The following is a 16,659-nucleotide window of genomic DNA, read 5'->3' as shown; positions in this document are numbered from 1 at the left end:
GAAAGCAGTCGTCTCTTATCCTGCGATGAACGAAGCACTCGGGCTGGACGAACTCTCCGAAACTTCCAAATGCTACCTCCAGGTCTTAGCTGAGGCATATGACAAAGCCCATGGGTGGGACACAAGACGGCAAATTCTTTCGATAATGTGTGGCGTTTCCAATTATAATGATATCTCGAGACTCATACCTGGCTTAAGTAGATATCGTTTTACCATAGCTAATCTGCATCGTCTTCAGCACGGAAGCGGCGCTTCAGTGACCCCCCAGCCTTCATCAAAGATAAGAGTCGACCCAAGACAACTGGATCACTTCTTATCTTATATAACAAGCCCCCATTTGGTGCAAGATCTGCCATTTGGACAAAAAACACTGAAGCTCTCCTCTGGACAAATGGTTGAAGTACCCAATGTTATTCGCACCATGATACCGCAAAGGATAGTGCATCAGTATACCCAGTACTGCAAAGAGACTGGATTTGAGGCGTTCAGCGAGCGGACGATGCTGCGTGTTCTAAATGAATGCAAGGCCTCGACCAGAAAGTCTCTCCAAGGCCTTGACTATTTTGCAGCAGACGGGGCGCGTGCGTTCGATGAACTAGAAGGCTTGGTTCTTCAATTGGGGGAGCTTGGTCTTGGAAAGGAGTGGCAAGTGCGATACGTGAAATCATTAAAGGTGGCCAAATTCTACCTGAAGGGTGATTTCAAGGTAAGCAACCGAAAGTGTCAAGAGTTCCAAGAAAATTGGAGTATGTTTTTCAAGCAGGGTGATCTTATTTCACAAATGGATGGAAGTATAGCAGGAAAAAACCGTTCCGATGACAGGTCCACCCTGACTGGGAAATATACGTCGGTTTTTGCTCTTGGTATTCGTTTTTTATCAGTATAAATTATGCTTGTAATAGATTTTATCTTCTCAGATTATTGAGGTTATTCGATTTAGATAAAATGAAGCATACACATTGCATATATTTTTGGTCGTTAATGTTGCAGTAACATGGTAATCCATGCTTTGTGTCAAGCTGTGTTTCCTATTTTCACTCAGGTTCACGTGAGCTCTTCTTCTCCCGTTGCAAGTCATTGCAGTGTATTTGCTCTGAGTGACACCGAAGATTCTGACCTGCGGCAGCAATGCAAACACAACCATGACGAGCTCTGTGACCAATGTGAAAGCTTGCATTCGACCCTGAACGACATATCTACTGCGGTCGATGAAGCATCTTTTACCACAGAAGAAGACAAAGACGAAACTTTGTTTCTCGTTAGCTCTGCTACGCTTGCCATACAGTCATGGAAGTGCCATTTGCTGAGGTCGACCCATCAAGATCAGGCTCGTTTGGACGTCATCGATGCCCTTCACTCTGGAACAGTATTCATTGTAAATGACTGGGCCATGAAGTTCTTGCCTCAGAGATACTGCGAGTCACAGACAGACTGGTTTGGTAAGCGGGGTATTTCTTGGCACATATCTGTGGTATACAGACGAATAGAGGGTGTGCTACAGTGGCAAGCCTTTATCCATGTGATTCAGTCCTGTACCCAAGGAAGTTCTGCTGTTACCGCGATTATGCAACATGTTTTAGCCACATTGAAGCAAGAGTATCCTGAAATCAACAAGGCCTACTTCAGGCAAGATAACGCAGGCTGCTACCACTCCTCCCGCACGTTAACGAAGTGCCAAGAAATTTCAGCGAGCACCGGAGTGAAGATAGTCCGCGTTGATTTCAGCGACCCGCAAGGCGGGAAAGGGGCTGCAGATCGACTAGCTGCGAGCTGTAAAAGCCACATTAGGGCGTTTATTAATGAAGGCCATGATGTCTGCACCGCCAGCGACCTGAAGGAAGCTTTGTTATCCCATGGCGGTTTGGGAGGTGTACGAGTGGTTTCTCTGGATACCATCGAAGAAACGCCAGACGATGTGCAAACCATTACAGGAATCACCAAGTTGAACAACTTTGAGTTTTGTTCAGTGGGCTCTATTTCCTGTTGTCGGCCAAGGGAAAGTGATCAAAATAAAAAAATCCTCTTCTGGTGAGTTAATGGTTCTTGAATGAGCCCAGGCCTTTCTGCTAGTTTATGACAGTCTGTTCTGTAAGGTTTCTATTAATAAGGGAAAAATTTTATCGCAATGCATCATAAAAGACTTTCCATAAGAGGTTAAATGTTTACAAAACGAACAAAAACAAACAAAACACAAGAAAAAGGGGTGAGTATTTTAAACCCCTCTTACACGGTATTCTGTCGTGGGCTGCCTTTGAGGGTTACGCGTTGATGCAAGATAATTATTTCTTAGCTGTGTGGCTGTCATATTTATATTTCTCTTATATCTTTTGAAGGTCCTGGACAAGGGATTCTGCAGCCATCATTTTCTGCAGGAGATTTCCGTTCCTATAAAAGTATCCCCCACAAATCGTCAGGGGAAGAAAATGTGGCTGAAGAGACAGCTTCCATAGAACGTGGCCAGGCAGCAGGGGTGTATTCATGTCCTCAAGACGGCTGCACTCGTGTTTTTCAAAGGATGTCAGCCTTAGAAAAGCACTTGTCACTTGAAAAATGTACCAGGGTACCAGAAAAAAATTCTTTAATGGACTTGGCAAAAATTGGCTACAAATCGTATTTGGAGGAAGGTGTGGGAAAGCTGCCATCGCTTCAAGCCCCTGTACGACAGGAAGATTCTCGTGTTTCTCTGAAAGAAGGATGGGCTTTTAGAGTAGTAAGGAAGGCTTACAGGTTCAGTGAAAAGCAAAAGTCGTACCTTTTATCTAAATTTCGAATAGGGCAGACGACAGGCCACAAGCTTGACGCAGAGGTAGTTGCTCGAGAAATGCGTCGTGCCCGGGGCACCGATGGTGCACGACTATTCCAGTCATCGGAATTCCTCACAACCACCCAGATCACCTCCTTCTTCTCAAGACAGAGTGCCTTAGTACGCCAGAGAGATCCTGATGAGGCTGATATCCGAGCAGCTCAAGAGGAGAGTAATTTTAGCGAAGCAAAGGAGACTGTTGCGTCAATACAACTTGACCATCCCCTGATCTACGATCAGTACGATCTTTGTGAAATGGCGCTAAATGACTCTTTGAAGATCTTGAAGCTACCCATGCTGCAGCACATGTGTGAAGACCTTGGCCTCGATATACTATCAAAGCCCATGCGTAAAAAGGCCCCGTACTTGGCTCTACTGAAAGAGATTGTCAGCAAATGTACTTGCCAAAAGTCATCGTGATGCTGACTTTCTCTTTAGTTTAGCAGAATAGAAAAGTGAGGAAGAAACGAATTAACGGTGACTCGTTCCTAATCGTCAGTTACTAGTTATCTCATTTTTAAAGCTCGTAGAGTAATTAGAAGTTCTTTCGTTTTGTTCTGTTTTTCTTTTAATCATGCCAATATTGACCCTCACTTTCCTTTTCTGGTCTTCACATCGGTAATGAAGTTTACTCATCTGGTAGCCGACACATGCAAACTGACAGACGTGAGAGTATTCAACCTACATTCCTTTCCGCTCATTTTGAAATGCGGGATTTCTTTCCATAATTTAACGACATAATTATTTCATTTGCGGTTTCTACGCGGGTATGTTTCAGTACCCCCGACACGTTTCCAATGGCGTTACGTTGCGTGACATTGATAATCACAAGGATAACAAGAACTGTCGTCTTGCATTTAATTACTTTGAAGGTCAAAAGTCGCCCTTCCATGTATTTAAACCTACAGAAAATGAGTTCTCAAAGTAAAAGATAAAAAAAATATCTAATTTATCAGCATGGAATCAAGTACTAATCTACTGAGTAGCTTCTCTCGAATGTATCTTTTGCATTACTTGAATGTGAGTTGGTGCTAATGTAATATGTACTTCACTTGCAGATTTTTAGCCAAAAAATTTTTTGTAGAACCTTTTCAAATATCTTACGGAATAATTTACTTGTCCCTTTACATTTTCCGAGCTACAAACCGACACAGCAGAGGCCGGATTTAATTTGGAGATTTAACAACTCGATATGATTAAATTACCGTGTTGTTTGTTTACACACTTTGCATCGTTTTGCTCGCTCAAGTCACAAACACTTCTGCCATTTTCGAAGGGAAGCAATAAGATTCCGAGCATTACACTTTCCACAGTGAATGGAAAATAGCAATATTTCACGAATATGTTGTTGAAAATCTAAAATATGTGGTACCAGGTACATTTTTTTCGCGTGAAATATCACCCGTTTTTCGCTGCCATTTTACGCGGTCTGTCAGGATGTTCTTTCAAGGGCTTAAGTAATCCCAAAATCGATCTGCCCAAAAAAAATCACTCACTAGAATTGAATGAGAATAGCTGTCCTAATATCGTATGAAGTTTGGTGTTGATTGATTCCATTTTCATCCTTAAACGGGGCTTGGCTTTTGCAGTTAATTTTTGACTGTGCGTCATGCGGAGCCTGAGCTCCGGAAGCCTGAAAACCGCGTTTTCAGATTTTCGCAAATTTATGAAAATTTAATAATCGCTGAAACTTAAAAACATGATTTTTGAAAATAGTTTATCAAAGGGTATCTTTGAGCAAAATATGAGCAATTCACCAAAATGGTCGTTGACGGACAATTCTCGATCCTGACAGGCAGCCATTCTTAAAAGAGCTGAAAGTTAGTTATCCAAGATCATAGGAAACAATAATTCCGTTTCTATTACATGAACGCATTACGGTGAAAGATTCCGTGTACAACAAAGGGCAAGCAACAGCGGTCATATTATACACGCTAAAAAAAGGCAATTATTTCCGATCTTAGCATGATAATGGTGGTCATAAACTACCAAATCCTCTCTTTTATCAGTAAGTGTGGTCTCTGAAAGACTATCATATTATCGCCTCAGAAGTGACTCACCACCACTGACAACAATTTCTTTCAGAACTCAACTCACCCGGAATATCAGACCACACCGAACTATTTACATCAATGCTTGCAAACTGTTACAAAAATCAGTAACGGTAACATATTCCACACGATTCTTTACTTATCATGTCTTGGAGCGTAGTTTCGGGAGAAGATAGCATTGGAACTTTTAAAGCTTTTATATGAAGAAAGCTGAAGAAAGGGCGGCCACCTGTGTCCATTATAAAGCCAACTTACGCGCGGACAATTGAGATTTTATCCTTTTTCTTAAATTAAAAGCTTTATCCGAAATAAGGCTAAAATGACACTTTGCTGAGCTGATGGTGAAGCCTGTATTACCGAACAAAAACACATCTTTTAATCAGTAGAACCCTTTGTGTCCTTAATCGAAGACTCTGGTGGCTAAAACTCATTATAAAAATCATTGTCCTTTTCGCACCCAAACGATTACCAAACCTGAGATGAGGTAAAAAAACAAGAAAAGAGACCGTATTTAAAATAAATATTGTTGGATCTGATTAGACCACACACCTTTACATCATGTTTTTCTCCCTATAACTGTATTTCAGAATACTGGATAGAAACGTATGCAAGGAATTAGATAACTTACAATAAGAGTCAGACTTGAAAATGAACAAAAAGTAATACTAAGTATCTGTAAGATAACCAAAGAAGATACGAACGATAAAACTATCATCGCTTGAAATAAGGCATAAAGGTAAGAAATAGTGAGGTAAATGGAAAACAACTGGAAAAAATTCCGTAGTTTGCAAATAGTAGAAATGCAAAATCAAATCTATTACACCAAGTGCTAAGCAGGCACTCAAGAATTTCACACCTGTATATATATCTGCTTGTTCTTTCACACCACAGACAAATGGTTTTGGAAACACAAGACACCTTTCAGCTTAAGGAAAAGACAAATATTAGGATATTTTTCTCCAATCATTTTTCAATTCATTTCTTAAAACAACTCACTCACCTAATGGGAATATTACTTCCCGGAATGTTTCGTCTGGTTAAGAAGCCAAGATCGTAGCGTATTATATGATCTCAGCATTTTTAATAATTTAACAGTACAGGCGTATTCATATATACGATAGTCGTCTCAATTGCTCAGACGGGTATTTGGTCTTTACACACCGTTTAGGTAAGTGTTCCCTCTAAGATATATCTTGAGTTTCGTTTTATCTGAAGACTCGAAAGATGTTTTTAATCAGCGTTTCACTTTTGAGTTACTTGATCTTCATCTAACCATAGACGATACGTGTCTAATACAAGAGCGAATATTCGCATCTGCAAGTAGACTTAACAAAAAGCGTCCGACAGGCTCTGCATTATATGATATCTCTGTGTTAACTGATGATGAATTTATTTTGTTAATTGATTTCATCCTAAATTCTTTGTATTCAAGTCTACTTTCACGTCCTCATAGACAGGCCTAAATATGAAAACTCAGCTGGTATGGTGTTTCGCAGTCATCTTCGTTGGCTCCGTGACCGCCAAGTCAATTCATAGTGGTAAGTAAGAATATTTCTCTATTATAAATTGCTCTAGTACACTACACTCATAGTGGAGACGGATTACGACCTACCAAGGTTTTACGAATCCAGATGCTTAGAGCTGGCGTACATTAATGCAATTCAAAAAATGTATTTTGACTTTCCTAATCCGTTCATCGTTTCTCGTCAAGTAATTAATAATTAAAGCAATTAAAGTGCCAGGAGACAATCTATCCTTAACCATAGTGGCACTCTTTAGAAATCAAATCAAATCGCGAGGACTCAGCAAAAGGATTATGTGGAATTGTTTTAGCTCAAAGACTTCACTGCCTATCTTTGTAGGCTCACTTGGTATCCAAATGACATATTTGCCAAGTTATGTGAAAGAATTGATTCTTGCGTACTTTCATCCCGCATTATCCGCTAAAAAAAATCCGTTTCATCAATACATTTAAATTGATACAAATTCCAGAAAACGTTGTTTTCTCGATACCATGATCGCGTGATAGCTTTAGAGTTTTCCAGTCTAGGAACATCTCATATGTATTATATGAATCTAATCTAAAATTACAAATGCGAACTCTTTTTCATGCCAAAATGAAATTCAAACAATCATGTTTGATCATCTCGACCACTAGCATTAATCTTAGCTCTGAGAATGTCCGTACAAAAAAAACCCAAGATAAAAGGCACAATTTACGTTTCAGGATAAGGTTTGTTTCATTTCATATACATTTTCCACGGTGGAGAAGTATCAAATATGATCAAAAACTAATTGTAGATTATATTTCAGTCGCCAGGCGATGTGGTTGCACATCTGCTGTTTGTCCACCCCCAGATGCACCTTGTCCTCCTCCACCTGCCCCTCCAGCACCAGTACCACCTGGCCCTCCAGGGCCTCCCGGACTACCAGGCTCTAACGGATGTCAAGGTCCTCCAGGGATGGCCGGTTGTCCTGGGCTTAAAGGGCCACCAGGCAGTGGAGGGCCACTCGGGCCACCGGGGCCTATTGGACTTCCCGGTAAACCCGCTCTTCCCGGTCCACCCGGGCCACCTGGCTACATGGGATTACCTGGCCTCCCTGGATGTGCGGGAATGAAAGGACCAGCAGGACCAGTTGGGCCGCCAGGCCCGGTAGGACCAGCAGGACCACCTGCCCTCCCAGGCCCTCCTGGACTACCTGGAAAAATAGGCTGTGCTGGTGCTCCCGGATGCCCCGGTTTCAAAGGGGAGCCCGGAGCGATGGGACCCATAGGACCTCCAGGAGCTCCAGGAAAACTCGCTCTTCCTGGCCCTCCTGGCCAACCCGGAAGTATGGGACCGCCAGGTCTCCCCGGTTGCAGCGGCCTGAAAGGATGCAACGGCAGTCCCGGAGCCCCAGGATTTGTTGGCCCTGCTGGTCCTCCAGGACCCCCAGGATCTCCGGGTCCACCAGGACCACCTGCTGAGCCACCGTGCGCCCCTTGCGGTGGTGGCTGCTGCGGTTAAATTGCGCATGCAGCCAAAACAGTACGAGTTATTTCAAGAGCGATCATTAAAGCCTTGTTAACGAGAGATGGAAAGGACGATAAGAAGATGTTTTTCACATCAAAATATTCCTTTATTTTGTAGTGCATGTCACGGTTGAGCAATAAAAAGGATGCTGACCCATTCTCTAAACGTAGTGTCACGACTGTACAGGGGCCGTATGACATCTAAATAGTAGTCCCACATAATTATAGGCAGTAGGGCTACCTTAAGTTAACTATCCTTACGCCCGATATCCAATTATGTTTTGACCCTTTGCACCCTAATATCAGTGTGCTTATACATTTCCTACGGTACTTACGAGGATGGTTTTTGAAAATGATCAGCTCCTTAGGAAGGCAATCAGTTTTTCTTTTTTATTTTCAAGACTCAGGAGTGTTAATGTAAGGAGAAAAGCTAGTCACCTTTAGGGGTTCAAACGTTAAAACACTATGTAAGGGTTTCGTCGTGCAGCAGGCCACTCGCATATCCCTATATTGAAATTTCTCAAGAAGTGAGAGAAGCATTTTAAAAAGTAGTTGTAAAAAATTTTCTCTTTCTCCTTTTTTTTTTTTTTTGCTTCCTAGAGAGTCCTCCTCCTCTCTCGGCAAACGAAAAAAATCGCAAAACACGTCTTGAAGGTCTCCAAAACCATGAATTAATTGCGACAAGCCTCGTTAAATTTACTTTGAAATTCTTTCTTATAAAATTTTGCCCTTTATTTGTTTTGCTTCAACTAGTAGGTTCTAGATGGCTGCATGCTGGTAAACTTCCTTTTTTCGTTTTTATGGACCTTTCTTAGCGTCGGTCCCTGAAAACTAGTTATCTTCTTCCATCAATGATATCCATTTATTCTAATAAATCTACCTCACGCTTGGTTAAGGCCACATAATGATATTTCGAAACGTTTTCTGTGAAGCATAACATTACCTAGGGTAGAAATCACCGAAAAACTAAAATAATCTAGAGCAAAAGGGGACGGATTAAGGATGCACCTAGAAAGGGTTAACACGGTTTGGGGGCTGTGTCCAACTCACACAAAAAACGTAAGCTTAACATTTCAGGATACACAAGGCATGAAATAGCTGTTCCGATCCTCCTCACAGACCACGATTTAACTGAGATATACGAAGCACGAATTCACTAGACGAGAAAGAATTTTTGTTCATATCAAATTGAGAGTTGAACTTTTAAATTTCATCAAATTATCGTTAAAAAATCTAACGCGTTAAAGAATACCAAAAATGCTTTCAACCTTGCTTGTGTTTGACACTGGACCAACAGACAAGAATGCAGTGACTTTCCTGCAAAACATATTTCAAAAACTTGCCGTAAAACAAATACACTGAGTATTTCTCTCCTTAACCGAAAAAGAATTCGTGTAATGAGTGCTTGTGTTCTTGAGATCCACATAGAAACATCTCTCTAACAGTGATTTCCTGACTCGAAAAAACGGCTGTCGAATTTCTCAGTCATGGTGGGCGGACTGCAGTGAATCATTAGCAATACCTTTTCTGCACGTCCTCATTCATATAACTACTTCAGTTATTACAGTGGTAGTACATGGTAACATTTATTAAACGAACGAACAAACAGAGTAGTTTTCTTTAAAATCACTTTTGATTTTCGAGAGATAAGCATCAAGACACCTCAAAACATAGTTGAATCTATAAAATACAATATATATATTTTGTTAAAAAGCTTGAGGCTTCCTATGCGCATATTTAAACATATTTATGGAACCATGTTGTTCCATAGTCATTGCACATCTATATCTGAGCGTAAAATGTCTCTCAGCGAGCACAAATCTTGGACAAAGGGAGGCCTTACTGGGAGATTAGGAACCAACAGCAGACATCTGAATTCTTTCATTTACAATTTAACAAGTTTGACACATTTAAAAAATAAAAAGAAACAAGCAAACTCTGTGTTTGACGAGTTGTTTCAATCATGCCACCCTATTTCTTAGGTGATAAAAGTTTTTATCACATGAAAATCTGCTTAAGGTCAGAATTTCTTTTAACAGCTCCTTTAAAAATTGGCTTGAAGTGGAAAATAACTTTGGGATGGCGTAAAGAAGCATTAATCAGCTAGCCGAAGCGTGAAACTTTGATAAATAAACTGTGCCAGAATCATTGGAACTCATCAGGATTACCTGTAATTACCAAGTGAAGAATGAAAGCACAACCTGCCCAAATATTTACCTTAGCTTTTCTCCTACTAATTTTCCTCTGTAAAATGAGTTGTAATCTTAACTGATGGTTTAATTTCTGTTTCACTTTCCTTATATTAGTGGTTCTTTTCATAATTACGAGGTTTAATTTTCACTTAATCCTATCATGTTACAGGTGAAGTATTTGTTAAGCAGCATTTAACTTGTCTTTAAGGCCAAATGGCAAAATGTGCCTCGCGTTTAAAAAAACACATTATCTTAAATCTGTTTGCAAACGGCCTTGTAATAGAGTGTCTTTAACATTTGTAACTCATCATTTTCCCGCACTTAGATTTTTACAAACAAAACTCTAACACTATCCATAATATTTAAAACGAGAATAAAATAGCACACAATAGACCCAAGTCAAGCGTGACAAAGTGGGCTTGACACATTACTATTTAAACCACTGCCCATTTTAGTGACACCAAACGAGTTATTTTACAACCTAACGTCACCTGCTCGTTATGAAGTTGTTGACCAATCAGAACCCAACACCACCAACTTAGCCATTTAAAATTAATCACTTTCATGTCGGTAAATACTACTAGCGCATCAAAGTAGGTCACATTTTAACCGACTTTACAGGATAGGAAAATCGGTGAGTCTTACATTTATATGTTGCATAGTTTGAAACCAAGATTTTCACAGATTCGCTGAGAATTTTGATGGATGTTTCCTGTTATAAAGACTAAGCTATTTAAGAGTAGTCACAACATTATTATTTTGTCTATGTTATCTTGTTGATTTTTTTTAACATGACCGCGGTTCCATTTGATCTATAACATGATCGAATTCCTGAGATCGATTACCCTAAATCAAACACTTTCAAAGTTCAAAATGCTCCTTGTCGACCTTTTTCTAATATCTTTTTAGAACTACATCGCTGTGACTCTTCTTCCACTATTTCTAACTTAAACTTATGAGAAATAGCTGAGGATACAGCCTTACTTCATCTATTTCATTATTATTTTAGGTAAGATGAATTCCAAGATAATATTTTTATTTGTTCTTGCCTTCGTCTGCTACGCACATGCTAGGTCGACAAAAGGTAAGTTCGCTAGTTTATTTTGTAAAGTTTGAAATAGGTCAAACGTGAAACATAATAGCTTTGATAAAAAACAATTAAGATGTTTATCCTAAGATAATAAATCTCTGCCAAACTTTTGCAAGTCAAAATCATCAGCTTCTGCAACAGATTTTCGAAGCAAGAACCACGAATGCCTAATATTGAGAAAAATGATTCCATCAATTTTCGTCAAACTGTGTAATCTATTTTAGACCTTTGTATGGGATGATTGTCTAAGAAAAGTGACTTACTTAACACAAAGCACACCAGGTGGCATCAAATCGAAAAGAAAACCAGTTCTATCACCGAATACAATCCTAAATATAATTTAAGTTCGTTTCCTGCCAGTTTGAACTAAATTTTTCGACCCGATGATCTGAACCAATGAGAATTAATAATTTTAATGTAATTGGAACGATTGATGATTGTCATATTTCAGGACAGGAAGCAGCTTAGGAAGAAGTTCATTAATCTCGGCAGAGTTTTACTTATCGAGTTCATGGCCATTATCCTTTCGTATCACGAACCTTTTTTTTTTTTTTCATCTTCTTCCGACGATTTAGACCGTAAAATTAGTTGATACCCGCCTGTCATAGCGAAATCATGTTAGCAGGTGGTACTTTTCTCAACAGCTTCTTTGGATTGAATCAATTGTTTTTCATTTGCCTTTCTACGACGAGGTCGCCTTTTACATTGCAACGTATTCAAGTGAGGAAGATTTCACTTCCATTTACCCTTCCTATTCATTTACTCCTCTTAGTCATATGAATTCAATTTAAAATGGAAACCTAAGTTAATTTATTATTTTCTGGAAAATGTGTTTACTAATAAGTGTGGATGCAGGTGGTCATTCAACTGTAGAGTGACTGGTGAGTTAAAAAGGCAGTGCTGTCACTGGAGTAGGGTTATAACGTTTCACGATGCTTGGGCGAAAGGTGCAATATTTTTTCTTTTGCACTCCCTTCATTTCAACAGGCTCCAAACGTTGTTGTCCCTGTTGTCCACCTCCTCCACCACCACCACCACCAGTTCAACAGGTCGCTGGACCACAGGGACCACCCGGACAATCTGGATGTTCTGGTCCCCCAGGAGCTCCCGGATGCCCAGGATGGAAAGGATGCCCAGGACCAGTCGGTCTCCCAGGACCTCCTGGTGCCCCTGGACCTCTCGGACCAGTAGGACCAATGGGACCTAAAGGATGCGCTGGAAGCCCAGGCCTCCCCGGTTGCCCCGGACTCAAAGGATGCCCAGGATGTGCCGGTCCACCAGGACCTCCAGGAGCTCCTGGACCTCAGGGAGTTCCCGGAGCTGCTGCCCCAGTCCCATGCCCACCTCCACCACCTACTCCATGCTGCCCTGCTCCCGCATGCTGCAAGTAATTGGTTCCTTTATAGATTGAAGGAATAAAAACGATCGACACGAACTTTTAATAAACTTCACTTTTTAAATCACAACAAAAACTGTCAGTGATTATTTTACCTCACGAGAACATTTCTAAAATAATGTCATCACTAGAAAGCTCAGTATACCTCAGCTACTACGAAATGAATAGAATACGTGCGTGAGTTTCCTCCCCGACTGTCAGAGATAAATATTGAACATCGGCTAAATAGAGCTCACGCTGCTTTTTCTTTCAAATCATATGTTATGATCCCTTTGAGTGCATACTTTAAGAGGAAAAGTCCACATTTCGCTCCAGAAAATTCAGTAATGCTTATTTTCATTTACTTCGTGAGGCACAAGAAGACGCCAAAAGGGCACGGGAAACCACATCATTTGCACAAGTAAACCAAGAGAAGCAACGAGTTAGACAATTACATTTTAAAAAAAAAGGTTTGATTGTTTTAAAGCTTTTTAATCATGAGATGAACAAGTTTCACTTTTATTTTCCTTTTTCCCGAGCATACACTCTTGGACTAATTGGGTTTTTTGTTTTACCTTTCAGTGTTTTACTTTAAAAAAACAGTTGAACAGCAAATGCATGCTGTAGAGCTTGAATTCTGGGGAAAAAACACGGCAGCAGGGATGTAAAACACGATGTCTGAGTACAGTTAATAAACAAAGGAAAAATGAGACTTCGAGTTCTTCCTAAAATATATCGACATGTCGGCATTAATCAGTCAAAAGACTCCAAATTTATGTTGCTCCTGGATTCATACGATAGTGAATCTCATTGCCTTCAATTTTCATGGCCCTTTGGCCTTTCAGTATCATTGTTGCAGGTATTCTGTCTCGCCTTAATGCATCTATTGTTTCACATTTCACCCATGTAAGATAATCTAAAAGGGCTCTTCCTTTCTAATAAAGCAGGCTAGGTTATAAATTTTCAAGTCAACTCCACCTGTGGGTTCCAATAATAAGGCACCTGTGAACTACACCTTAGTGAACTCCGCTGTGTACAGAACTGGCTAAATCCTGTTACTTCAGGGTAACCAATTCACATCGCATAACTTGCATAGGAAAACTACACAGAACTAAGTATAAGGGAACCCTCTTTCTCTCATCATGTAACTCTCAAAATATTTCCTGTGTCACAATAAATAAAAACCCAATTATATATTGATCAAGTGTTATAACTTATTAACTGGTCATTTTAATGAATTAAAATTCCTTTAAAAAACAACGCCGGTGTTAAGATCTGCACCACATTGCTTAGTAAACCCTGATTGAAAATACTCAACCGTAAGCCGTTGAAAAGCTGAAAATCGAATCCTGGATAATGGACAGCATATAGTTTCCAACGCAAATTTCTGTGCACCCTACCCTCTTCCCCGCTCCATTGCAATTGAAAGCTATCTTAGAATTTTCATAACCGTTCTTGCTCGAGTGTTAAGTGTTAAATTCCAGAAGGAATTTAGAGTAAAGTGTTCGCGATTTTTCTGATCATTTCACCTTACCTTACGAGGGGCTCTAGTATTAACTTCAGCACTCCAATTTGGAATTTATTGTTACTCGGCGTTTAATGAAAAAATTATGGCTGGGAAATTTCCCAAAATCAGCCCTTTATGTAGGAGGAAATATTTTCTGGAGCATATCGAACAAAGGTTCTATCGGAAACCTTTCTATAACCCTTGCATGATTGGCTAAAAGAAAAAATCATGAATTTGCTAAACCAAACAGTTTGAATATTTCATCGTCTGTAATTGATCCACTGGTTGATTCACTTGAAAATATGTTCAGTGCATTAGCTCCTATGGCAACCAATATATTTCATCCTAAGTATGAACTCTTGAACCAATCAAATTTTGATAACTGTTTTGGTAATGGCCATTACGTAATCAAATAAAAGCAACAGCAAATACTTTTAACTCACCGAAGAAGTAGTAATTTAAGTCAGTGGTAGAGTCAAAGTCAGTTGTTATACAGCCTTAGCAGGAAAAAGAAAGCTGGTGAGTATAGTCTTTTTAATTTTATCTCCTTAAGTTTCTTTTTCAATTCATTTCATCTATAATCTTCAGTAGCATCGAAGAGAAGTATTCGGGACATATTTTTTTTATTGAAGTTTGCGATTTTCGAAACTAACTAACATGCTTATTTTACTTTCCACCACACCGATCTATAATAAATTCGATTTCCTTTCATAGTTTACTAAACTTGAACCACTTTCCAAAATACTTTGAATTCCTTTTCTTCGCTGTTTGTTACTCTTTTAATTATTTGCCTTCCTTGTTATTTTCTCGTGACCACCGAGTCTAAGAACCTATTCTAAGGACCCTTTTCGATTTAAAGAGGGGTTATATTCAATACAATCAGCTAATGGTTTTCTTGTTTGCAGGTAAGATGAATTGCAATTTACTGACTGTTTTACTCGTCGCATTAGTGGGCTGTGCACAGGCAAGATCGACAAAAAGTAAGAGTTCCCATTCTGACTGTGTGAGTGTTTAACGTGTCAACCATGTCGTTGAAAGAGAACCACTTATCAAAAAAATTCCAGTCACTAGACAGGGACTGGAGAGTAACAATTATTAAAGGGAGAATAACCTTGAAAGCTTTCAAAACCGACATTGAGCTTCTCGACATATTTACAGAGCTACATTCCGTAATAGAAATTTATTACTTCTCGTCAAAACTATGTGATGACGTTGGCAGGTGCCAATGTCGAATTTCCTTTCTATTCTTAATATTTTCCTCCTGATTTTAAACCGAAGTTTTAAAATTTGGTTTGAAACATTTTTTTACACTGGAATGAGAACGATCCTAATGATCACATTCCAAGCTCTCACTTTTTCAAATTTAGTCATAAAAATATATAAATTACTTGGAATAAAATCATTATAAAATTGTTCAAGTTTCAACTATTTTATAATGCATCTGGCCTATCCTGTCCAATTTTCCTTCATAAACAACCCGTTGTTAGGTACTTTCTCCGTCGAGGATAAATTTCTGCTGAAAATAAGATTATCTTTACCAAATCTATCAATCGCTGCCATGTATCAAGCGAAAAGCTAATTCTTTAAACGATATTTCATCAGATGCAAAAAGCTGTTGCCCGTGTTGCCCACCTCCTCCACCGCCAATGATGCCACAGATACCGGCGCAACAGGGATGTGGTGAGCCCCCACGAGGTGTCGGATGTGCGCCACCCTTGCAAGCTCCCTGCCCTCCTGGACCACCGATAGGAATGCCCCCAGCAGCACCCCCGTGCATGCCAATGGCACAACCAATGGCACTACCGGTACCACCACCATTAACTATGGGACAAACTGGTTGTCCTGAGAGTCCTCGTCAAGGATGTGTTGGTCTCCCTCCTGCATCACCCCCATGCTCACCTCCACTTCGTGCACCACCAGCACCATGCCCACCTCCTCGAGCCCCTCCTTCTTCAAAATGCTGCCCTGCCCCGGCATGCTGCAAAAAATCGCACAAATCGCATTAACTTGTCACAGATCAATAATGTACCGTCTTTGACTTCTTGAAATAAATATTACAATTAGATCAGACCAGGATTGGAATGCGTGAAAGACTTAACCACTGACCAATACTTTAGGGTTCCTCTAATACTTTCTAGCTATACAGAACAGACAGAACCACAAAAGGTGCAATCCTGGCCGAAACGTTCGGAACACTGGTAAATAAATTCCTTGCATTCCCCCTTCTCCTTTGATCTAGCCACATTGGAAGTCAGATGTTTCTTTAAAATCATGAATAGGATATTAACTTCAGCATTGTCCAATGGGTTTGTGAGTAAAATCTTGGCGAGTTTGTTTTCAGTTACAACTGAAAATGAACGAGCTTGTCCATTATATACGAGTAGGACTATGTTCGAGAAAGGGGAGCGTTCCCAAACGTTTAGGCAGGATTATTTCATTTGCATTTGCCAAATGCATGACTCAAAAATAGTTGAAGTCGTAACTTGCTCTAAAAAAAAGGGGAACTGAAAAGGTTCCGAAGCGATCCAATCCGAAGGCTCATAGCTTATGCACAATGTTAAGAACGTTGGAGGCAACAACGGAAAATTTTCAAATTTAACCCAAATGGGTTTACTCTGTTTAAATATT

General features: G+C 39.9%; 4 protein-coding genes across 4 annotated transcripts; all 4 read left to right on the top strand.

Annotated features, from left to right (window-relative positions):
* The first annotated feature begins 1 nt into the window (after position 1).
* LOC149040392 (uncharacterized) lies at positions 2–3,354 on the top strand. Its single transcript, XM_089181560.1, has 3 exons — positions 2–706; positions 1,043–2,000; positions 2,334–3,354. Exons 1-3 carry the CDS (start codon positions 26–28, stop codon positions 3,221–3,223), a joined length of 2,529 nt encoding a protein of 842 aa, XP_089037686.1. The 5' UTR covers positions 2–25; the 3' UTR covers positions 3,224–3,354.
* Positions 3,355–5,959: 2,605 nt separating this feature from the next.
* Positions 5,960–8,033, top strand: LOC113672454 (uncharacterized). The gene is made up of 3 exons (XM_089182389.1): positions 5,960–6,022; positions 6,312–6,392; positions 7,168–8,033. The coding sequence occupies exons 2-3, from the start codon at positions 6,320–6,322 to the stop codon at positions 7,860–7,862; spliced, it is 768 nt and encodes a 255-aa protein (XP_089038515.1). The 5' UTR covers positions 5,960–6,022; positions 6,312–6,319; the 3' UTR covers positions 7,863–8,033.
* Positions 8,034–10,659: 2,626 nt separating this feature from the next.
* LOC113672417 (uncharacterized) lies at positions 10,660–12,979 on the top strand. The gene is made up of 4 exons (XM_027188698.2): positions 10,660–10,693; positions 11,069–11,143; positions 12,137–12,536; positions 12,898–12,979. The coding sequence occupies exons 2-4, from the start codon at positions 11,074–11,076 to the stop codon at positions 12,947–12,949; spliced, it is 522 nt and encodes a 173-aa protein (XP_027044499.2). The 5' UTR covers positions 10,660–10,693; positions 11,069–11,073; the 3' UTR covers positions 12,950–12,979.
* Positions 12,980–14,438: 1,459 nt separating this feature from the next.
* On the top strand, positions 14,439–16,101 carry LOC113672423 (uncharacterized). The gene is made up of 3 exons (XM_089182391.1): positions 14,439–14,550; positions 14,937–15,011; positions 15,634–16,101. The coding sequence occupies exons 2-3, from the start codon at positions 14,942–14,944 to the stop codon at positions 16,035–16,037; spliced, it is 474 nt and encodes a 157-aa protein (XP_089038517.1). The 5' UTR covers positions 14,439–14,550; positions 14,937–14,941; the 3' UTR covers positions 16,038–16,101.
* The last annotated feature ends 558 nt before the right edge of the window (positions 16,102–16,659 follow it).

Source organism: Pocillopora damicornis, chromosome 9 (assembly GCF_964200805.1).
Source record: "Pocillopora damicornis chromosome 9, jaPocDami1.2, whole genome shotgun sequence".
Lineage (NCBI taxonomy): Eukaryota > Metazoa > Cnidaria > Anthozoa > Scleractinia > Pocilloporidae > Pocillopora > Pocillopora damicornis.
Note: the sequence above shows the minus strand (reverse complement) of the source record. Positions and strands in the feature narration are given on the sequence as shown.